General features: G+C 42.7%; 1 protein-coding gene across 2 annotated transcripts in view; it reads left to right on the plus strand.

Annotated features, from left to right (window-relative positions):
- The window catches only part of LOC138642470 (cytochrome c oxidase subunit 4 isoform 1, mitochondrial-like), a 104,172-nt gene that overhangs the window by 22,255 nt on the left and 57,583 nt on the right, over nt 1-24,334 (plus strand). For both annotated transcript variants that reach the window (XM_069730645.1, XM_069730646.1), the window contains exons 2-4: nt 5,986-6,073; nt 11,271-11,435; nt 12,886-13,020. In XM_069730645.1, the coding sequence (XP_069586746.1) occupies nt 5,986-6,073; nt 11,271-11,435; nt 12,886-13,020 (388 nt within the window). The remainder of the gene's footprint in view (nt 1-5,985; nt 6,074-11,270; nt 11,436-12,885; nt 13,021-24,334) is intronic.

A 24,334-nucleotide genomic window follows, 5' to 3' on the forward strand; every position in this document is an offset into this window, starting at 1 on the left:
TGAATTCTGCTTTTGGGTTCCCTCCAATGGTTGTAGGTGGTAGTGCAGTTGCCCCTGAGTTGCAGTCCTGGGCAGGTGTATCTGCTGATTGCAGCTCTGACTGGGGTATTTAGGTGTGCAGGATTCATTAGTCCTTGCTAGTTGTCCATGGTTCTGGGAGGTTTTGGATCTTTGTCTGGTTCCTCCTGCCTTGCTGCCTTTTCAGCAAAGATAAGTGTCTGGTTTTTGTTTCTGTGGCACACATGCTGTGTGCTTAATAATTCTGTGCTATTCATTTGTTTTCTCTTGTCCAGCTTAGATTGTGTCAGTGTTTTCTCAGTCTTGCTGGATTCTCTGGAGTTGCAGATATACGCTCCACATCTTTAGTTAGATGGTGGAGTTTTTTGGTATTTTCTGCTGTGGATATTTTTGGAAGGGTTTTAATACTGACCGCTTAGTATTCTGTCCTAACCTTTCCTATTTTAGCTAGAGTGGCCTCTTTTGGTAAATCCTGTTTCCTGCCTGCGTGTGTCTTTTCCTCTACTACTCACAGTCAATATTTGTGGGGGGCTGCCTATCCTTTGGGGTTCTGCTCTGAGGCAAGGTAGAATTCCTATTTCCATCCATAGAGGTATTTAGTCCTCCGGCTGTGTCGAGGTGTCTAGGATTTGTTAGGCACACCCCATGGCTACTTCTAGTTGCAGAGTTAAGTTCAGGATTTGCAGTCAGTATAGTTTCCACCAACTCCAGAGAAGGTTCTATGCGGCTCCAAGGTCACAGGATCATAACAGTACAACTGGCCAATAATGAGTTAAATGCATCTCAGAAGAAGGGAAGAAAGGTGTTGAGCCCTTTTTTTTATGCACTCTGCGTTGTCTTCTCTTCCCTCTTTTTCTCTGAGTGGCTGAGGAGTCTTGTGCTAGCATGGATATTCAGGAATTAGCTTCTCGTGTGGACCAGCTTGCTGCTAGGGTACAGGGTATTTCTGATTATATTGTTCAGACTCCTGTTTTAGAGCCAAAGATTCCTACTCCTGATTTGCTTTTTGGTGACAGGTCCAAATTTTTGAGTTTTAAAAACAACTGTAAACTGTTTTTTGCTCTGAGACCTCGATCCTCCGTTGATTCCATTCAGCAGGTTAAAATCATCATCTCCCTGCTGCGTGGCGATCCACAGGATTGGGCATTTTCCCTGGAATCTGGGAATCCGGCTTTGCTTAATGCAGACTTCTTTTTTCAGTCTTTGGGATTATTATATGATGAACCTAATTCTGTGGATCAAGCGGAGAAGACCTTGTTGGCCCTGTCTCAGGGTCAAGAGGCGGCAGAATTGTATTGTCAGAAATTTAGAAAATGGTCTGTGTTGACTAAATGGAATGATGATGCTTTGGCGGCAATTTTCAGAAAGGGTCTTTCTGAATCCGTTAAAGATGTTATGGTGGGGTTTTCCACGCCTTTCGGTCTGAGTGATTCTATGTCTCTGGCCATTCAGATTGACCGGCGCTTGCGGGAGCGCAGAACTGTGCGCGCTGTGGCATTGTCCTCAGAGCAAATTCCTGAGCCAATGCAGTGTGATAGGATTCTGCCTAGAAAGGTTTCAGACATCAGAATAGGTTGTGTTATTATTGTGGCGACGCTTCTCATGTCATTTCTGTCTGCCCTAAGCGGACAAAGAGGATCGCCAGTTCATTTACCATCAGTACTGTACAACCTAAATTTATGTTATCTGTGTCCTTGATCTGCTCATTGTCATCATTTTCTGTCATGGCGTTTGTGGATTCAGGCGCCGCCTTGAACTTAATGGACTTCGAGTTTGCCAAGCGGTGTGGTTTTCCGTTGCAGCCTTTGCAGAACCCTATTCCTTTAAGGGGCGTTGATGCTACACCCTTGGCTAAAAATAAACCCCAGTTTTTGACACAGGTTACCATGCGCATGGCGCCAGTCCATCAGGAAGATTGTCGATTTCTGGTGTTGCATAATTTGCATGATGCTATCGTGCTGGGTTTTCCGTGGTTGCAGGTACATAATCCTGTGTTGGACTGGAAGTCTATGTCTGTGACTAGTTGGGGTTGTCAGGTGATTCATAATGATGTTCCTTTGATGTCAATCTCCTCTTCTTCCTCTTCTGAAATTCCTAAGTTTTTGTCTGATTTTCAGGATGTATTCGATGAGCCCAAGTCCAGTTCCCTTCCACCGCATAGGGACTGTGATTGTGCTATTGACTTGATTCCAGGCTGTAAGTTTCCTAAGGGCCGACTTTTCAACCTGTCTGTGCCTGAACATACCGCCATGCGGAATTATATTAAGGAGTCTTTGGCGAAAGGGCATATTCGGCCATCTTCTTCACCGTAGGGAGCGGGATTTTTTTTGTTGCTAAGAAGGATGGCTCCTTGAGACCCTGTATTGATTATCGCCTCTTGAATAAGATCACGGTCAAGTTTCAATACCCTTTACCTTTGCTTTCTGATTTGTTTGCTAGGATTAAGGGGGCTAGTTGGTTTACTAAGATTGACCTTCGGGGGGCATATAATCTTGTTCATATTAAGCAGGGTGATGAATGGAAAACTGTGTTTAATACGCCCGAAATTCATTTTGAATACCTTGTGATGCCATTCGGGCTCACTAATGCTCCATCTGTTTTTCAGTCCTTCATGCATGATATCTTCCGGACTTATCTTGATAAATTCTTGATTGTATATTTGGACAATATTTTGATTTTTTCCGATGATTGGGAGTCTCATGTGCAACAGGTCAGGATGGTGTTTCAGATCCTTCGTGACAATGCTTTGTTTGTGAAGGGGTCTAAGTGTCTCTTTGGGGTGCAGAAGGTTTCTTTTTTGGGCTTCATTTTTTCTCCCTCATCTATGGAGATGGATCCAGTTAAGGTTCAGGCCATTCATGATTGGATTCAACCCACATCCGTGAAGAGCCTTCAGAAATTTTTGGGTTTTGCAAATTTTTATCGCCGTTTCATTGCTAACTTCTCTAGCGTGGTTAAACCCTTGACCGATTTGACAAAGAAAGGCGCTGATGTGGCGAATTGGTCCTCTGCGGCTGTCTCTGCCTTTCAGGAGCTTAAACGTCTATTTACTTCTGCTCCAGTGTTGCGCCAACCGGATGTTTCTCTTCCGTTTCAGTTTGAGATTGATGCTTCTGAGATTGGGGCAGGGGCCGTTTTGTCTCAGAGGGATTCTGTTGGTTCCTTGATGAAACCGTTTGCCTTCTTTTCCCGTAAGTTTTCGCCTGCTGAATGCAATTATGATGTCGGCAATCGGGAGTTGTTGGCTGTGAAGTGGGCGTTTGAGGAGTGGCGACATTGGCTTGAGGGAGCTAAGCACCGTATTGTGGTCTTGACCGATCATAAGAATTTGATTTACCTCGAGTCTGCCAAACGGCTGAATCCTAGACAGGCTCGATGGTCCTTGTTTTTTTTCCCATTTTGATTTCGTAGTTTCGTATCTTCCGGGTTCTAAGAATATTAAGGCTGATGCCCTCTCTAGGAGTTTTTTGACTGATTCTCCTGAGGTCCTTGACCCGGTCGGCATTCTGAAAGAAGGGGTGGTCCTTTCTGCCATTTCCCCTGATTTACGACGGGTTCTTGAGGAATTTCAGGCTGACAGACCTGACCGCTGTCCAGTGGGGAAACTGTTTGTTCCTGACAGATGGACTAGTAGAGTGATTTCTGAGGTTCACTGTTCTGTGTTGGCTGGTCATCCTAGTATTTTTAGTACCAGAGATTTGGTTGGTAGGTCCTTTTGGTGGCCTTCTTTGTCACGTGACGTGCTTTCTTTTGTGCAGTCCTGTGGGACTTGTGCGCGGGCCAAGCCTTGTTGTTGTTTCCGTGCTAGTGGGTTGCTTTTGCCATTGCCAGTCCCTGAGAGGCCCTGGACGCATATTTCTATGGATTTTATTTCTGATCTTCCGATTTCTCAGAAGATGTCTGTTATCTGGGTTGTTTGTGACCGGTTCTCTAAGATGGTTCATTTGGTGCCTTTGCCTAAATTGCCTTCCTCTTCAGATTTGGTTCCATTGTTTTTTCAGCATGTGGTTCGTCTGCATGGTGTTCCGGAGAATATTGTGTCCGACAGAGGTTCCCAGTTTGTTTCTAGGTTTTGGCCGGCCTTTTGTGCTAGGCTGGGCATTGATTTGTCTTTTTCTTCTGCATTTCATCCTCAGACAAATGGCCAGACCGAGCGAACTAATCAGACTTTGGAGACTTATTTGAGATGCTTTGTGTCTGCTGATCAGGATGATTAGGTGGCCTTCTTGCCATTGGCCGAGTTTGCCCTTAATAATCGGGCTAGTTCGGCCACTTTGGTTTCGCCTTTCTTTTGTAATTTTGGTTTTCATCCTCGTTTTTCTTCTGGGCAGGTTGAGCCTTCTGACTGTCCTGGTGTGGATTCTGTGGTTGACAGGTTGCAGCAGATTTGGCCTCATGTGGTGGACAATTTGGTGTTGTCTCAGGAGGAGGCTCAACGTTTTGCTAACCGTCGTCGGTGTGTTGGTTCCCGGCTTCGGGTTGGGGATCTGGTCTGGTTGTCTTCCCGTCATGTTCCTATGAAGGTTTCTTCCCCTAAGTTTAAGCCTCGGTTTATTGGTCCTTATAGGATTTCTGAGATTATTAATCCGGTGTCTTTTCGATTGGCGCTTCCGGCCTCTTTTGCTATCCATAATGTCTTCCATAGATCTTTATTGCGGAAATATGTGGTGCCCATTGTTCCCTCTGTTGATCCTCCGGCCCCTGTGTTGGTTGATGGAGAGTTGGAGTATGTGATTGAGAAGATTTTGGATTCTCGTTTTTCGAGGCAGAGGCTTCAGTACCTTGTCAAATGGAAGGGTTATGGCCAGGAGGATAATTCTTGGGTTTTTGCCTCTGATGTCCATGCTGCTGATTTGGTCTGTGCCTTTCATCTGGCTCGTCCTGATCGTCCTGGGGGCCCTGGTGAGGGTTCGGTGACCTCTCCTCAAGGGGGGGTACTGTTGTGAATTCTGCTTTTGGGTTCCCTCCAGTGGTTGAAGGTGGGAATGCAGTTGTCTCTGAGTCACAGTCCTGGCCAGGTGTATCTGCTGATTGCAGTTCTGACTGAGATATTTAGGTGTGCAGGATTCATTAGTCCTTGCCAGTTGTCAATGTTTCTTGTGAAGTGTTGGTTCACTTTCTGGCTTCTCCTGCTTAGCTGCCAATTCAGCAAAGATAAGTGTCTGTTTCTTTTTCTGTGGCACACAAGCTGTGTGCTTATATTCTGTGCTATTCATTTGTTTTCTCTTGTCCAGCTTAGATTGTGTCAGTGTTTTCTCAGTCTTGCTGGATTCTCTGGACTTGCAGATATATGCTCCACATCTTTAGTTAGATGGTGGAGTTTTTTGGTATTTTCTGCTGTGGATATTTTTGGAAGGGTTTTAATACTGACCGCTTAGTATTCTGTCCTAACCTTTCCTATTTTAGCTAGAGTGGCCTCTTTTGCTAAATCCTGTTTCCTGCCTGCGTGTGTCTTTTCCTCTACTACTCACAGTCAATATTTGTGGGGGGCTGACTATCCTTTGGGGTTGTGCTCTGAGGCAAGGTAGAATTCCTATTTCCATCTATAGGGGTATTTAGTCCTCCGGCTGTGTCGAGGTGTCTAGGATTTGTTAGGCACACCCCACAGCTACTTCTAGTTGCGGAGTTAAGTTCAGGATTTGCGGTCAGTATAGTTTCCACCAACTCCAGAGAAGGTTCCATGTGGCTACAAGGTCACCGGATCATAACAGATTTTACACACACCGAATACGGCTGAGAAAATAAATGTTGATGTGAGCTGCCGCATAGATTAACACTGGTCTGAGTGCTATGCGATGTTTTCTTGCATGGCACTCGCCCGTGTTCTATGGTAGTATGACGCTGGCCTAATTCTGACTATTGGTCTGAAAACCTTCCAAGTACTAAAGGTCACTATACTTCTAATGGATAATTTTGTTTTGAAATACTTTGCTAAACAGCATTTCATTGTGTTCTTATCCTTAATAGATGTTAACAACTGTTGCACGTGCCCTCCGTGGATCAAAAGCCATTACATGGCGGAGTATCTCCACCAGCAGTTATTTGTCTGCACATGGTGAGTACAGTTATCCTCTTTTTGTATCATCTTTCAATGGCTGGATTACTTTCATTCACAATTTTGATGTCCTAAATAATAAGATCAGGATTGGGGTTTGGTGTATCCTTACTGCTGCCTTTCAAGTTATGAAAGATACTGCTTTCCTGAAAATACAGGTGCTTCTCACAAAATTAGAATATCATCAAAAAGTTAATTTATTTCAGTTCTTCAATGCTAAAAGTGAAACTGATATATTATATTGAGTCATTACAAACAGAGTGATCTATTTCAAGTGTATATTTCTGTTAATATTGATTATTATGGCTTACAGCCAATGAAAACCCCAAAGTCATTATCTCAGTAAAATGTTGGCCTACTGAAATGTATGTTCAGTAAATGCACTTAATATTTGGTCGGGGCACCTTTTGCAACAATTGCTGCATCAATGCGGCGTGGCATGGAGGCGATCAGCCTATGGCTTTGCTGAGGTGTTATAGCAGCCCAGGTTGCTTTGATAACAGCCTACAGTTCGTCTGGATTGTTGGGTCTGGTGTATCTCATGTTCCTCTTGACAATACCCGATAGATTCTCTATGGGATTAAGGTCAGGCTAGTTTGCTGGCCAATCAAGCACAGTGATACTGTTGTTTTTTAACCAGTTATTGATACTTTTGTCAGTGTGGACATGTGCCAAGTCCTGCTGGAGAATGAAATTTCCATCTCCAAAAAGCTTGTTGGCAGAAGAAAGCATGAAGTGCTCTAAAATTTCCTGATAGGCAGCTACGCTGACTTTGGTCTACATAAAACACAATGGACCTACACCAGCAGATGACATGGCTCCCCAAACCATCACTGATTGTGGAAACTTCACACTAGACCTCAAGCAGCTTGGATTGTGTACCTCTCCATTCTTCCTCCAGACTCTGGGACCTTGATTTCCAAATTAAATGCAAAATTTACTTTAATCTGAAAACAACACATTGGACCACTGAACAAGAGTCCAGTTATTTTTCTCCTTGGCCCAGGTAAGATGCTTCTGGTGTGGTCTATTGGTCATGAGTGGCTTGACACAAAGAATGCGACACTTGAAGCCCATGTCCTGGATACCTCTGCATGTGGTGGCTCTTGAAGCAATGACTCCTGCAGCAGTCCACTTCTTGTGAATCTCCCCCAAATTTTTGAATGGCCTTTTCTTAACAATACTTTCAAGGCTGCAGCGATCCCGGTTGCTTGTGCACTTTTTTCTACCACACTTTTTCCTTCCACTCAACTATCCACTAATATGCTTGGCTACAGCACTCTGTGAACAGCCAGCTTCTTTAGCAATGACTTTTTGTGGCTTACCCTCCTTGTGGAGTGTGTCAATGACTGCCTTCTGGACATCTGTCACGTCAGCAGTCTTTCTCCCTACTGAAACAGACTGAGGGACCTTTTTAAACGCTTAGGAAACCTTTGCAGGTTTTTTTCTTAATTATTCTAATTTACTGAGATAATGACTTTCGTTTTTTATGGGTTTTTCATCCTGTAAGTCATAATCATCAACATTAACAGAAATAAACACATAAAATAGATCACTCTGCTTGTAATGACTCTATGTAACATATGAGTTTCACTTTTTGTACTGAAGAACTTAAACAAATTAACTTTTTGATGATATTCTAATTTTGTGAGAAGCACCTCTATATAAACTCACATTATCCCCTTTATGACCTTGGGGTTTTCCGTTTTTCCGTGATTGTTTTTTGCTCCCCTCCTTCCCAGAGCCATAACCTTTTTTATTGTTCGGTCAATATGGCCATGTGAGGGCTTATTTTTTGCGGAAAGAGTTGTACTTTTGAACAACATCATTGGTTTTACCATGACGTGTACTAGAAAATGGAAAAAAAAATTCCAAGTGCGGTGAAATTACAAAAAAAGTGCAATCCCAAGGGACCACAGGGCAGGCAGAGTCCGGCCGGTCTGAAGGCAAATCCAGAGTCCCCTTATCCAGGTGGAATTCAATAGCCTTCCTCTAGCGCCTGGGCATTGTAGTACCTCCCTGCTGAGCAACTCGGTATGGTCCTCACAACTATTGTAGATGTTAAGTCTCTTCTCTCTGTCCCCCTGATGGATAGGACAAATCTGTATGACTGGTCGCCTGAGGCTTTTTATAGGGACCCTAGAGATGCCCCGGCCCCCACAAGTTGCCACCCTGCCTCCTGGGTATATGGTCGGGCAGTCAGCGTAGAATCAACTGTCCTGCCAGTCTCTGAAGTAACGGCATAGAGATCCTTACTCCCTCGGTGTTCTGGCTACCGGTAGTGCGCCTCAGAAGGTGGCAGCCTGCTTCTAGCTGGTCTCCCACTGATGTTCCTCTCCTGTTGCTATGACTTTGTTGCTCACTCACTGCAACACAATTCCTTTCAAAGTCTCTTTCTTGGGATGATGCCGCATGGGATGCAGGCGCAGCTCCGTGTACCCTCGTCTTCCACAGGCAGCAGTATGGAGCTGGCTGGAACCCACTCCAGCCAGCCTCTGCCAAACTCGGTCGGGACTCACTGACTATCTCCTACTCCCTCCAGTCAGCTTCTGTCTAACATCCTAACCAATCCACCAGTTTTACCTAAGTGTGAGGAGTGCCCTAATAGATAGAAGCATGGCTCCCCCTGGCGGACTGAAGTGTGAAGTGTGTTTTGTGGTTGTGATACCTGGACAGAAGATCTCCTTCATTGCCCTCAGACGTAACATCACTCCCCCTGGTGGAAGAATAACATTACTGCAACGACCAGGACTCTGGGGCGCTGCATTTACGTATTTATGATTGAAATAAAAATTGTATATTTTAATAGCATGGATATCTTCGCTATTTGTGCCCTTATTGTTGGGGATCAAATTTGTTAATATATCCTTATCTCCCAGCCTAGTGCCACCTTCTTCTGCTTGACAGTTCACTGATTGTGTAGCCAAACTAGGGAGCTGTCAAACAAAAGAAGATGTCACTAGGCAGGGAATAGAACCTGGGAAGTTCTCCGACCACACCCAGAGCACTTTGTTTGCATATGGAGCATAGAGGAGCATAGAGGATTGTTTGAGTAAAATTACATATTGATTGACTTTTGAATTACCTGCAGGTCCATGCAACCAGTTTGGGTTAGGTGGGCGCTTGCAGATTCCCATTTAAAAAACTGAATATACACATTGTCCCCAATAGCTGATCTCAAACACCACTTAAAGATGTTTTCCTCTTCACTGATATAGATAACCTACCAGATCTATGCGGTTCAATATAAAATCCCACCCTACTGATCAGATGCTAACAGCTTTGGCAACAGGCCAATAAAGACAGTGGAACACCACCATCGGTCATAGTGTATTGTGGCTGCTCTCAGATACTGCAGAATAGTTCCTAGTAAATTGAATAGAGTCCATCACCATACTCCAATTCAATAATTTACATGGGAAAGCTATCTTTTAGCTGGAGGAGGCAGATGGCCAGATATGGTCTGTCACATGCTCCTTGTATAACAACCATTTTGTAGACAGAAGAGCTTTGCCGTGTGTGAGGAAAACAGCACTAACAATGCAGGGGGAGAAACTGCATTATTTATATGTAGCACGTGCCAGAAAATATTGTTCCCAGCACGTTCCCTAAAACAATGATAATGGCTACCATTTAAAAAATCCAAGTTTTCAACTTTTGTCCCATTTCAATGTGATGACCTACGAATAAAACGTAAATCTTAAGTGCATGTCTAAGTGTGTGCCCTTATATTTCGTGTTACAATTTGGAGTGACGTCCTCTACTACAAAGCAACACTGTTGCTAATCTATAAGAGCCAACAAGCACTTTCCTGATGTTGAATTTCTGACCCAAAATCCACAGTAGACCTGCCTAATATCCATGTGTGAACATACCCCTAAACATTCATTACCTTTACTCACTCAGTTTTCTTGTATTTCTTAGGCTGCCGTCACACTATCAGTATTTGGTCAGTATTTTACATCAGTATTTGTAAGCCAAAACCAGGAGTGGGTGATAAATGCAGAAGTGGTGACGTGTTTCTATTATACTTTTCCTCTTATTGTTCCGCTCCTGGTTTTGCCTTACAAATACTGATGTAAAATACTGACCAAATACTGCCAGTGTGACGGCAGCCTTAAAGTGTTGTACAATGTTATATTTTCCGTCATTATTGGTCATTGACGTTGAGCTTTGACCCTGTATAAAGCTGTCTAGTACTATTTACGATGGATTGTAATGTTTACTACCTGTAAAGTACGATAACCTCAAGGTTTCGCATAAAAGTCATCTTTAGTGGCTCACAGATTACAAAGGTCAATTATACAAAGAATGGCTTTAACATAGTGAAAGATTTTATGATCTTGTAGCAGGGACTATTCTAAAATGTAACAACCCTGAGAACATCCATCTTCAGGGTCAGTTTAACGATTAAAGCTATCAAAGGATCCTCTTGGAGATGTCAGATTACCATTTTACTGGATTTTGATTTTAAAATGGAAGATTCAGGTAAAAGCAAGTCATTCATAGTAAATCTGCTACTACATATGTTTAATGAACACAATGAAGTGAGCTCAATGCTACACAACGTGTTTGCCATTGTGGTGGATATGTCCTAGATGTTTTGCTTGTGTAAAATTCACAGCCGGGGTCACACTTGGGAGTGCAATGCGAGACACTCTCATCAATACCCTGCACTGCTGCCGGTGATTCGGACCGGAACGTTCAGCTACATAGAAATACATGCAGCCACACACTCCGGTCCCGAGTGCCGGCGGCAGTGTTGGGTATTGATGCTAGAGACTCGCGTGAGTTTCTCGCATTGTACTCGCATGTGTGACCCCGGCCTTACACATAACAAATTTTTAATCCACCAACAATTGGTCAAATGGTTTGGAAAGTGATTGTCAAGGATCTGATGAACATTTCGATCATCAAGAACCTTGCTACCAGTGTGGCATACTATTGTTGCCCAGCAGGAGATGCTGCTAGGTCTATGTGCTATGCAACCGTTCCTGGTGTAAATGGACGTGTTGCTGTGAACCATATTTACTTTTCCAGTGTACCACTGATAACAATTTTCACAGCCGAGGTATTGATCAAAATTTAATGGAATCCCTTTGAAAAGCTTATGGTTTCCAAAATTAGCTTTAGATATGGTTAATAAGTTAACTCTGAAATTTTATCAAGCCCTAAAATTGTATTTTTCCTTTCACAGATGTTGACATAGTGCCATTCTACACCAAACCAAGTTACTATGATTCCCGCGCATTACCTCTGCCTGACGTACCCTTTGTATCTGAGCTGAACCCACAGCAAAAATCACTAAAAGAAAAGGAAGTAGGACCCTGGACTAAGCTAACGCCGGAAGAAAAGCTGGAATGTATGTTATATCCTAATATTCAGCAGCATATGAAAGGTTAAAGTGGACCGAATGGTGATGAGAAAAACATAAAAAGGCTACTAGATGAAATCAGACTTTTCTTAAATATGCATCATTAGGGATGTAGGTTTTACTTTCACATTACCAGGGAGCGCAAAATCTGTTACGGCAATTCTTTTCTTTGGGATATATTACCTGTGGGGCAGGAAAGCTGATTTTACTCATTATCTTAATGGTAATAATATAATATAATCTGAGGCACTCACAATCTGCCAATTCAAATGCTTTCATTATTCATAAACAGTAGGTTCATGGGAAGAAGAGTAATAGTCTGCTGTTTAGGAATAGTAAAATAATTTGAAATAGCAGCCAGTAAACTTCTTGGATTCAATTATCTTAAAGGAAAAAAATACCTGCAGGTATAGTGGTAGTTGGGACCAACTAGTGGTAAAATGGTGCCTGGCATGGCTACGAATAAAAACTGACGTTAGATTCTCCCTGGAGTTATCAAACAGATAAGTGGCACACCCTGCAAAATTAGTGTTACCTGAATTGGATGGGTGCTAGCATGCGGCATGAGAAAAGAATCGCGCATGCTTTGGGTGCTTCTTATGATCGGATCACGCACACCTATACAAATCTATGGATGTGTGTGAAACATCGGATTGCACTTGGATGTCACAGGAGTGCAGTTCGATTACCTTGGACACAAAGAACGGAGAAGATGGAGAAATTAAGTTCTCAGTCTTCTCCATACCTTTAATACCATTCTCTCATGCAAGAAAATTGGATCACACTAAGGTGACACTAGGATCAAACTCTGACAGAGTTTGATCCGAGTGACATTAGCATAATTGGCCCAATTCTCTCGCGTGAGTGAATCGACAGCCACGTGACCCCAGCCTAATAGGTATTTTTTACTGCATAATGAACACCCTAAAACAAAACCTAAAGAAAATTAGTGGAATTTTTAACCATTTCATCACACTCGGAATGTTTTCCTGTTTTAAATTACGCTCCCAAGATAAGATTTTGTGAGTTTTTAGAAAAAATTCAAGTAACCTATTTTACTTAATGGGTGCAGAAATGGTGCAAAAAATGGGCAACATCAAAAACTCAACAAAAGCTCAGAGTGCTTTACAATACATTGTATGGTGAAATAAATGGTGTAATACAGAACAACAACAAAGTTATCTCTAAATAAAGGAAGAAAAAAATCAAAAACAAAAGGGCAAAATTGAAAATTACCACTGCAGGAAAAACAGGTGTTAATAAATTCGGACCTGTATATCCAATTTTTTACTTGGAATAATGTATCATCTTGATTTTTTTCATGCATTCATTGTATCTTTTATGCTTTTATCAGTTTTTAATTAATCTATTAAAACCATTTATAGCTACATGGAATAAGGACCTCAATTAATAATGATTGTGCATCTCTCCTATGCAGTGTATCGGATCAGCTTCAAACAGTCCTTCACAGAGATGAAGAAGGGAAAACCATCGGAGTGGAAAACTGTTTTGGGTGGTGTACTTTACTTTCTGGCATTTAGCGGACTATACCTCTGGTGGCATCGTGTATATGGTTAGTATGATTAACAAAACTTTTGTAACTAGACTTTAAGCTAAGTGCAGACTGTAAGCTAAGTGCTTCTGATAAATGACATTATTTTTTATACACTGGTAGATTGAAGTAATATGCTCCTTGATGATGCTGTCTGAACAAACAACATAAGTGTATCAGCGGTACACTTAAATTAGCATATATGTGTGCTTGGTTAAGAGAGAGCTTTCGGACTGGTAACCAAATAAAAAAGTTAATTCAAAAATTATATCAACCATTCCTACAGACACAACTAAAGAAAAAATTATTACAATGTCAGATTGCTGGATATGGTTTATAAACTAAACTCATGTCTCATTTCCGCACATCACTCCCCTATTTCCAGTAGTCCAGTAAAGAACGTGTAGGAGTGATGGAGCTGATGGCCTGCTCCCTGACACTCTAAGGAGTTAAATGTACTTCATATTCATGCATATTCTCAAGGGTAACAACCACTGGGGCTGCAGTCTAGCCAGAGTAGGGTTAACTGTAATGGCCAGCCCAGATTGGGGAGGGGGAACTGAGAGTTAATGCCAAGTTCAGGAAGTGACAGTTCAGTGCAGGACAATAGTGTGAAGTGACAACAGCAGTCTCACACATTGGGCTGCTAGGTACAATGTGTGCCTAATATTTGAGGCAGTGGATTGCTAAAAAAACCCCTTCCGTGTGATTCTGTCTGCCGGCCTGGGGAACCTTGAGATGAAGCTACAGGGAAAGATGGAGTCAGACTCTATGAGGTGGGAGGTGTTGCAATCCAGGTGCACCTTTAGAAGAGGAGAAGACTTCCTCTGCTATTGAAGATTTCAAAAGGGACACTCTACCTATACCGAGAACCAGTGCTGAAGTTATGCCCCAGTACGTGTAGAAAAGATGGCAACGCATAGGCCTTATTCTATATGCCTGCCAAGTGTCCAGTAAAAGTTTGTTTGTTTTTACAAAACCTGCATGGATTCTAAGATGATGGCGGCAGTAAAAAGGGGAAGAACAGCCCTGACGAATGTAGGTCCAAAGAAGGATTAACCAAGCAGCCAGGGTTCAGCACAGAATGGGAAGCACGTTCCCAAGGAGGGCATGGCGCAGTGCGAGGCACAGCCCATCAAGTGGAAGATGGCAATGGAAAGAGGCACAGCTGAAGGTGGAGCCACCAAGAGTGAAGTATGATGTGGTGGTCACATCTGGAGCTCGGTTTATAAAGAGGTGGAGTGGGATGTGCAGGAAGTGCACCACTGAGAAGGGTCCTGTGCCATTTTCCCTGCCCACGAGGAGTGAGGAGAGTAGAGGTGAGCCTCCAGCGAGAATGGCACATGGCAAATGGTACTGCCTCATGGGTGTCAGCGACGAGGAAGAGATACTGGAAATCATCACCCCTCCTGGGGCCACAGCAGGAAGTCACTGGGCGACAGGTGTGGCTTAGGGACCAGCAACCCCACCAGTAATGATGATTGCTGATAAGGCTCCTGAAGAGGAAAACCTGGACTGGAGCCATTGGTGACCTGCAGGCCAGAAGTAAGTATGATGCATCCCACACACAACTGTACACTGGGGCAGGACACGGGTTGTCTATAGAGTGCCAGAGCGATTAGGAGCAGCAACTCACCCATGACTACCTCGCTTGGGCACTTTATAAATGAATGGAACAAAGACAAGCATGCACACTTCTGTTTCTTACAAGGTAGGGCCATTTTCAAAATCCAGAGCCCTGTTCTGGAGAACTCTAGTTATCACAATCGATAGGTGAATAGCTTTTTTAATTTTGTCAAAATCAATTTAAGTGAGTGACTGATTTTTGTTCGTCTTTCGCATTAGTCTTGCTTGTGATCGGCTTGTAAAGCAAACTTGTCACCTCTAGAACCACCGTTTACCTGCAGATATGGTAGTAATCTCAATGTTACCAGCATTTAAATCACATGCCTGTTTGGTTTACAGGACGTGCCGCTACAGGGAAAAATTTTGTTATATTCTCCCTGTAGTCGCTCTCTTCTACCAGTCATCAGTGGGGTGGAAGAAAATGTTACAGTCACGACTTACATATTGAGCATACACTGATCATTTCCCCTTCTTCTTGACTTACAGCTAGTTCTGCAGCATATGAGTGCAGAGAAGGCTGTCAGTAAAGATACAGGTGGAATGATTACAGCATGCTTATGTATTACAGCACACTCACTGTATATTAAAGGGAACCTGTCACCCCCAAAATTAAAGGTAAGCTAAGCCCACCTGCATCAGGGGCTTATCTACAGCATTCTGGAATGCTGTAGATAAGCCCCCGATGTATCCTGAAAGATAAGAAAAAGAGGTTAGATTATACTCACCTGGGCGGTCCGATCCGATCCAATGGGCGTTTGCGGTCCAGTCCGGGGCCTCTCATCTTCATAGGAGGACATCCTCTTCTTCTCTTCACGCTGCAGCTCCGGTGCAGGTGTACTTTGTCTGCCCTGTTGAGGGCAGAGCAAAGTACTGCAGTGTGCAGGTGCCGGGCCTCTCTGACCTTTCCCGGCGCCTGCGCACTGCAGTACTTTGCTCTGCCCACAACAGGGCAGACGAAGTACGCCTGCGCCGGAGCCGCAGCATGAAGAGAAGAAGAGGGCGCCATCCTATGAAGATGCGAGGCCCCGGACCGGACCGCGACGACCATCGGACCAGAACGCCCCTGGGTGAGTATAATCTAACGTCTTTTTCTCATCTTTCAGGATACATTGGGGGCTTATCTACAGCATTAAAGAATGCTGTAGATAAGCCCCTGATGCCGGTGGGCTTAGCTCACTTTCGATTTTGGGGGTGACAAGTTCCCTTTAAGTGCTGACTATTAAAGTCCGCTTTATCACCTCAACAAACTACATTTTTTTTAAAAGACCGGTACCCACCAGTGGAGATGTCCTAGACTCCAGAAACAGTTTTATAGAGTGAGGCAATTGAAAATTTAATTAGTTGCTTTCTTCTAAATAAGAAATACCATATATACTCGAGTATAAGCCAACACAAGTATAAGCCGAGGCACCTAATTTTACCACAAAAAACTGGGAAAACTGATTGACTCCTCATCCTCATCCTGGTATGCATGGCCCCCTCATCACTAGCCTGGTATGCATGGTCCCCATCAGAAAAACATTTAAAAAAACCCATCCTACTTACCATCCCCGCGCTCCCTTTCAGCGTCTTGTTCCAGGGCCAACAGCTGCAGCGGCCAGGCAATCATGTGTGCCCCTACTTAAGGGAATGAATATTCACTGCACTCCACGCTAATTTGGAGTGGAGAGAAGTGAATATTCATTTCTCTTAAGTAGCGGACACACATGATCGCCCAGCCACTGCAAGAAGCTGGCGGCGGCAGCTGACACTGTGCACGCTATTACACAGAAATGAATATTCACTGCCAGCACAATGAATATTCATTTCTTTTTAGCAGCGGGCACAGGCTTTAGCTGCAGCAGTTGACTCCTACCTCATGTGACCTGCTGCTGCTGCTCCCCCTTTGTCTTCTGGGACCCTCACTCGAGTATAAGCTGAGGGGGGGCGTTTTCAGCACAAAAAACGTGCTGAAAAACTCAGCTTATACCTGAGTACAGGGTTGGACTGACCCACTGGAGAACCGGTGAATTCTCTGGTGGGCCCAGGCGCTGACACCTGCTGGCATACAGAGTCGGCAGCTGCCTAGGGCTCCCGCTGCTCCAGTGACCCCCAGCCAGTGGTGTGGCGCTAATAGCGGCACACAATGCAGCTGCTATGGGCCTGTGAAGCAGGAGGGCCTGCGGAGCAACAGTGGGTGACAGGAGGCAGAAGCCGGTTGCCTGTCCAATATATTCCATGTGGGGTTGCATTATGGGGTTGATGTTTTTCTTTTCCTGAAGCTGTTTTGAACAGATTTTGAAGAGCCTTCATAGCCTTTTATATCCGTGCTTCACAGTAGTAACATTCTCTTTCTTCTTTACTTAAGGTTTTATTGTTAAACTTCTTTAGAAAACTCTTTATATTCATATTAAAATGGATTTCCTACTGAAATAAATTGGAAACATTTTCTAAGAGAATTTGAAGCAGTTTGAGTGTATGTGCACATGACATCTTTTTCAGGTGCATTTCGCCTTCAGTCAACCTGAAAAAGCACCATAAAACCTCCTAAAAGTAAACATAATGCACTTTAATTGAAAAACAACATTGCTGTGCACATGTTCAGTCTTTTGCTACTTCTTTTAAAGGTTTCAGGGTTCGGAAACCATGAAGTGGTTAAAAAAAGAAGAAGCAAGTTAATTCTTTGCTTGGCTAAAAAGCTGCCCATTAGGTACAGCTAAAATCATAGGAAAAAGATAGCGGCAGCAGAAACACCACAAAAGTACCATCAAAACCACCAACAAAGCCGCTTCAGGAAATAGGACTGATGGCTTTTTCCTGATATGGCTCCATATATCAAAATCTTGGAGGGTCCACCAGTGGCTTAAATGAGTCATTTGCACATATCCATAGGATGAGTTTGGAGTCTCCGCTCCAAAAACTTTTGAAAAAAACTCAGAGTGAACATAGTCTTTGGGGTGTTTTTGTTGAGTTTTTGAAGTGGAAATTGAGCCATAAATTCAAGTTTTTGAGGATTTTTGGTGAGTTTCTGCTGTTTTCCCTCCAAAAGTTAAACATAAATACTTACTTTGCACATATTCTGAGAAAGAGATTTCAAACTCAAATACACAGATGGTCAAAATTAAAAGCTTGGACAAAATCACAGGCCAACCTTGATATTTATTAAAAAATGTCTACAAATATTTGAATTTAGTATGTTATATAAGAGCAGTAAAAATCATAAGGCCCAACGGCCTGATTTACATATGTAATAACAAAGGATAAAAAACCTTGAGTAATACAGATAATAAAGTATTATAAACAAACTGAAGTGTCCCCAAACACAGTATGATAACCCTACAGTGAATTCCTCCACAGTACCCTCTACACGCACAGTATGATGACCCTACTGTACCCCACTCCCTCAATCCATTTGATAAAGAATGGTGACCTCATCACAGTAGGTTTCTCCAACTGTAATCATACAGCCATCGATACAGTATAATGGCTACAAAAAGTCCTCCATACTGTATAATGGCCCCCACATAGTGCTCCATACAGTATAATGGCCCCACATGGTCCTCCATACAGTATAATGGTCCCAAAAAGTGCTCCTTACAGTACAATTGGTGCCATACAGTGCTCCGTACAGTAGAATGTGCCCCATATAGTGCTGCATACTGTAATCATACAGCCATCGATACAGTTTAATGGCTACAAAAAGTCCTCCATACTGTATAATGGCCCCCACATAGTGCTCCATACAGTATGATCACCCCACATAGTGCTCCATACAGTATAATGGCCCCACATAGTGTTCCATGTAGAATAATGGTCCCACATAGTGCTCCATATGGTATAATAGCCCCAGATAATCCTCCATACAGTGTAGTGGCGCCACATAGTGCTCCATATAGTATAATGGCCCTACATAGTGCTCCATACAATAAAATAGTGCCATATAGTGCTCCATACAGTATAATGGCTCCCACATAGATCTCCATAGAGTATAATGGTCCCCACATAGTACTCCATAAATTATAATAGACCCCACATTTAAAAAAATATATGCTCACCTCTGCCCATTCCCCACTGCTCTGGTCTCTTCATGGAGTCTTCAGATCCTCTGCACATCTTGGAACAGTGGGCACGTTATAATGATGTTATCGTGCCCGCAGAGCTGAGACGTCAGAAGGGGAATGATAGGAGATGCTCCCTCCTCATCATTGCTGTCAACTGTATCGACATCTAGGATGCCGATATAGTTGAAAGTGGGATGTTAGGTGAAAGTGTGATGCTGACCCATCCGCATCGCAGGTTAAATATACTGGAGGAATCTGCCCAGCGTTGTGGGCCAAATATACTCACCATGTAGGCCAGATTTGGCCCGTGGGCCTAAGATTCACATATGAGCTCTAAGCATATGTGCAAACAGAGGTTTTTAGCAGTCTTGTGATTGGACCATGCTTACTTTGAAACATTTTTCATCATTAGAAACTTCAATAACTTCATGCACTTTCCTTTCTCCCACTGAGTGTTTTTCAAAGTTGAAGTGGAAGAAAAACACTGGAAAGCCTGAACATGTAGACAGAAAGTCATTTTACAATAGAAATAATTGGGAAGATTCTTTGAGCAATTTATTTTAGGTGTTTTTTGGAGAGGACCTGCCCCAAAAGTCCATACACCCTTAATGAACAGGGTCTGTAGAGTTCTGCCTTACAGGACTTACCAGTAGAGAAGTTTGACAACTGGTTGTTTCACTCGGGTTTCAGCCTGCCCAGAAAGATAGTACGTGTAACACCAATGCCTTTCACATGTGAACTATTTTTAGAGTAAGTGTTATCATTTAGATTTCACATTTTGTCTGTGAACATACGGTATATTTTGCATTTTCCTCACCTACCGCAGGAAGCCTACCTTGAAGCAAAGGTTTCAATTGACTCCACTTGTGAATTTCTATGATTAGAAAGATACGTGGGATTTTGTAACACGTATTGCGTGCGGTGCCTACCTGTCAGTTTCTTGTTCTTTTTTAGACTTTTCACATTTTTTTTCTGGCTACTGTTGAGTTTTGCTTCTTTTTGGAGTATATGAATGACACAATTTTACTTTCCCTGACTTATGTTAATAAGATAAGTTAAAAGTAGAAAATCATATGGTAATTTAGTGTTTGAATGACTGGGTAGCTGCTCTTCTAAAATGCTGGCGAATAATTTGGGAAAACAGAAGCTACTAATCTCTTATTGCCGTACTTATTGATTCTCATTTTGCCTCTGTGTATCTGTGACAATTACCTAACGATAGTGTTTTTCTCACATATAGCTTAATTACTAATAGAAAAAGGCAAATGAATACTAATAGGTTTATCATTCTGTTCTAATGAAAAGCCTCCCTCTGTTACCTGAACTTGTCGGTGCTCCTAAGATTTGTTACTAATCCAAAGAAATGAGTCTGAAGAAACTGCGCTACAACCCAATTTTTTATTTGATGGCACATGGGCACACAGTTAGTACACACATCTGTAAAAGTCAAGAATCTGAGTGCGCGATCTGTGCAACTCAAAGCATGTCCTATTCTGGTCAAGTGTAATAGCACTACTCATTAGCACTCCCTCCCAGGGGCCTATCGGAGGATTCTCCTGTTCTGCTGTGGGCCAGTCCGAGCCTGCACAGATGTGGGAATGTAGCCTTAAACTACATTTATGTGCCATACTTCACAGCCACTACACAGTGTTTGGATCCATGCAGTAGATTGTTCAAATCCAGTCGTTGCCATAGCTAAAAACAGCTGATTGGTAGGAGTGCCATATGTTGGACCTCCAGTGCTCTGACACTGATTACCTATCGGGAGGATAGATAATCAATATTTCAGTAGTGGACAGCCCTTTTAAGTACAAAAAAACACACAAGAAGTCAGGAATTGGGACATTAAATTAAAAGACCCTAAGGACAGTGGTCAACACGTATGTAAAGCAAGTGATAGGACTTTAATTACAGCTCTAGAAAAGTATCCAGTGAGTCTGTTTAATGAATCGACACCAGGAACGAATACTGTGATATTGAACCAATGGACATTTGCAGAGAATATCTGGCCATGCTTATACTACAACACAAATGTGTGCAGAGCCATAAGATTTATCTGCTTTACAATGAAAGCATCTAGAGAAGAAGAAAATGTGCTTATTTAGCAAAATTGGCCAAAATGTAATCTCTTGTCAACTGCAGTTTGCAAACAAAAAAATGTTTCCTTGCTGTTCCATAAAGTAAAAATGTACAAGGTTGTGTTGGTAGAGAGAGAGGGTCTAGTGTCCACTCCATCATGGGTAAGGTTTCTCCTTGTGGAGAGTGACATACCAGCTCTAGCTTGTCAAGGTAAGGAGGCTTATTCGCCATGCAATGCTCCTCTGGGAAATTTAATATGCAGACACGAATTGAGATACTGATTTGGCTTTTATCCTAAGTCATATTGCACGACTCGTTAAAGGGTTGATTGTGACTTGTAGGATCGCTGCTTCCAACAGGTGGCGCTATAGAGTTTAAGTCCTCTTTTTCTCTGAAGAGGCAATTTGCATATTAAGTTTCCCAGAGGAGCATTGCACGGCAAATAAGCCTCCTTACCTTGACAAGCCAGAGCTGGTATGTCACTCTCCACAAGGAGAAACATTACCCCTTAGACCCCAGTCCAGAGCCTCTCACCTAGCCAAATCAGTTCTCATGCTTAGCACTGACGAGGGCCAACAGCCCGAAACACCGTGTCTGCGAATTGAGATACTGATTTGGCTTTTATCCAAAGTCATATTGCAAGACTCGTTAAGGGGTTGATTGTGACTTGTAGGATCGCTACTTCCAACAGGTGGCGCTATAGAGTTTAAGTCCTCTTTTTCTCTGAAGAGGCAATTTGCACACTCCATCATGTGAATCCTTTGTAAAAACATGGAAACCAGTTTCTGCATATTGTATTTTCTGTGTTACTCAGCCCTGTTATACCAGCATTAGTGATGAGTCCACCCGAACAGTCCAGTTATACTGCTCCAATGTATGGAAGATGCACAGTGCCGATATAGAGGATGATGCCTACGCGTATTTAGAGGATCTGTGCAACAAACATTTTGAACTGTGAATTATAACTTGACATGTATTTCCACAGTGGAAATCAGAGCTTTTATCTTTTAGATTTGCTGGGGTTGTGCTGCAGATCCACAGCAGATTTTCATTTGGATTAGCCCTAATGTTAATTCAAGAGAATCTGTCAGCAGGGTTTTGCTATGTAATCTGAATACAGCATGAGGTAGGGGCTGAGACACATGTATCAATTATCAAGCTGTGTGCTGTTGTTTACTCGCAATGAAGATTTTATCACCTGGTGATTATCATTGCTTGAACTACATGACATGCGCTTGCTAGACTGTCCATGCTCCCTCCTGTCATAAGCCGCTTACTGTCAATAGACAATGTACATAGAGAGCCTGGTGTGGTCGGGGTCAGTTTCTCAGCTCTGCTTCATGATATATCGAAGAATTCTGATTGTGTCACAACTGTTGCACCCAGTAAACTAAGTTATATATTGTTGGATTCAGGGTCTCTTTACCTACACCAGGGGTCCCCAACCTGTACCTCGGGAGCCACATGTGGCTCACGGTCCCAGGAATTGTGGCTCGCGGCTGTCTGCCAGCTTGGTGCATTATCTCCAGGTCTAGCAAACAGGTATGAAGAGCACATCTCAAAATTGTGAATTTTTTGAGTAGCCCAGCACAGGAGCAGCTCTCGATACACATATACTGGTTTTAGGGGTTTAGAGATAATTTAAGTATTGTAAGCTGGAGACAGGATGATACCACTTGTGAGAGGAGGTACTTGATCCTGGATGTGACAGTGTTGTGGGAGTGCTTGATGGAGAATACTGAATGGGGGTATTGTGGGAACCCTTTGATCTTGGTATACTGCTTTGGGGTGATTTCTATGGAAAAGCTTTGGCTACCATTATACCCGTAATGGGGGCTTTGGTTACCACTAGTGTGATTGGGCGAGTGCTGAATGTGGCTTGCGACTCTCTCAGAGCTGAATGTTGCTGTCAAGGTCAGAAAGGTTGGGGACCACTACATCATGCTGCTCTCGGATGAGGTAGCAAAAACTTGGTGACAGATTCCCTTTAACTAAAATAATTGACATGCCACCTATTTCTGTGGCAAATTTATTTTCCCCCAAAATCCTCATTGAAATTTTCCAATGCATGTCAATGAGGATAAATACTTTACAAGCATAGAATGTGGATTTCACCTGCTTTTAGCTGCAGGATCCACACACACTAATATACCCAGGAAGGATATCTATACTTTCGTAAATTAAACTTCAGAATTTTTCATATTTATACATAAATTTGAAATGAAGCTACATCAAAATGAAACACAATTAGAGAACTAAATCAAACGAATGAATACAAATTTTAGACTTTGTCATTTTTTAATTGAGAAAAATGATCAAATATCTCGAGTATGTGAGTGGTAAAAGTATGTGGATCTTTGCTTTCAGTATTTGGTGTGAACTCTTGTGCAGTAATAACTGCTTCTAAATAAACATTTCTAGTAATTTTTGATTAATCCTGCACATTGGATTGGATAAATTTTAGCTCACTTCTCCCACAAAACAACTTCAACTCATTTGTGTTGGTGGGTTTTCTCTCATGAACTGCTCACTTCAAGTCCGTTCAATTTATTTGTAGAGGATTAAGGTCAGTACTTTGACTTGGCCATTCCAAAACTTTATTCTTCTTGTTCCATTCTTTTGTAGAACTATGTTTTGGGAAATTGTCTTGATGCCAGTGACACATTCTTTGAGATTCAGCTCGTGGCCAGATGTCCTGATACAGAGGTAGCTAAGAGTTTAGTGCAGGAGTGGGCTCCTTACCAGGTAAGCCTAATTACAGCTACGGTGGCAGACCCTAATAGTGGGTATAGAGGACCTCAGCAGATGATTATGTCGTTACTGAAAATAAATTTCTATACAAAGACTAACACTGATATTATCGCCATGTAGTGGTAGTCGATATCAGTACTGCAGAACATGTAAAAAAAAAATTACAGAACAGTTTAAGTTACAGATAGCGACTTACAGCTGACATTCTTCCTGATAGTCGTCCACATTTCTAGTATTTTCCATCTGGCCCAGACCGAAATGACAACTTCTCCAGACCGGACTTTTCTACAGAGATTACAACAGATGCATTTTAATTCTCACATTTCCAGCACTTCCCCAATCTATTCAAAACCTGCAGAAAACATTAATACCCTGGGCAAGACCCCTAGAAAAATGTCCACATTTTGCCCCAAGAATGTAATAATGCCCCATGTGCACCATTGACAGTCACAATACTCTGAGTGCACATATAACAAAAATGATTAAGTCCCCATTTAACAATTATGTCCCCCGATGTACAGCTTCCCCATTTATAGTATGCCCTTACAGCTCCCTATACACAGTATAATGGGTCGACAGCTCCCCTATACACACTATGATGGGTCCAAATCTCAACTATGCACAATATGATGGGCCAACTGTTCCTCTATATGTAGTTTGAGGTCCTCACTGCTCCCACTAAACTCACTATAATGCCCCTCTATGAGGTCCTCACATTGTATAATGGCTCTCACATTAGCTTCAAAACTGTATAATGACCCCTACATTGTATGATGGCCCCCTCGGTAGTATCCCCACTTTAAGTGCCCCCACATTAGCCCTCATACTGTATGATGGCC

Source organism: Ranitomeya imitator, chromosome 6 (genome assembly GCF_032444005.1).
Source record: "Ranitomeya imitator isolate aRanImi1 chromosome 6, aRanImi1.pri, whole genome shotgun sequence".
In the NCBI taxonomy this organism is placed as follows: Eukaryota; Metazoa; Chordata; class Amphibia; order Anura; family Dendrobatidae; genus Ranitomeya; species Ranitomeya imitator.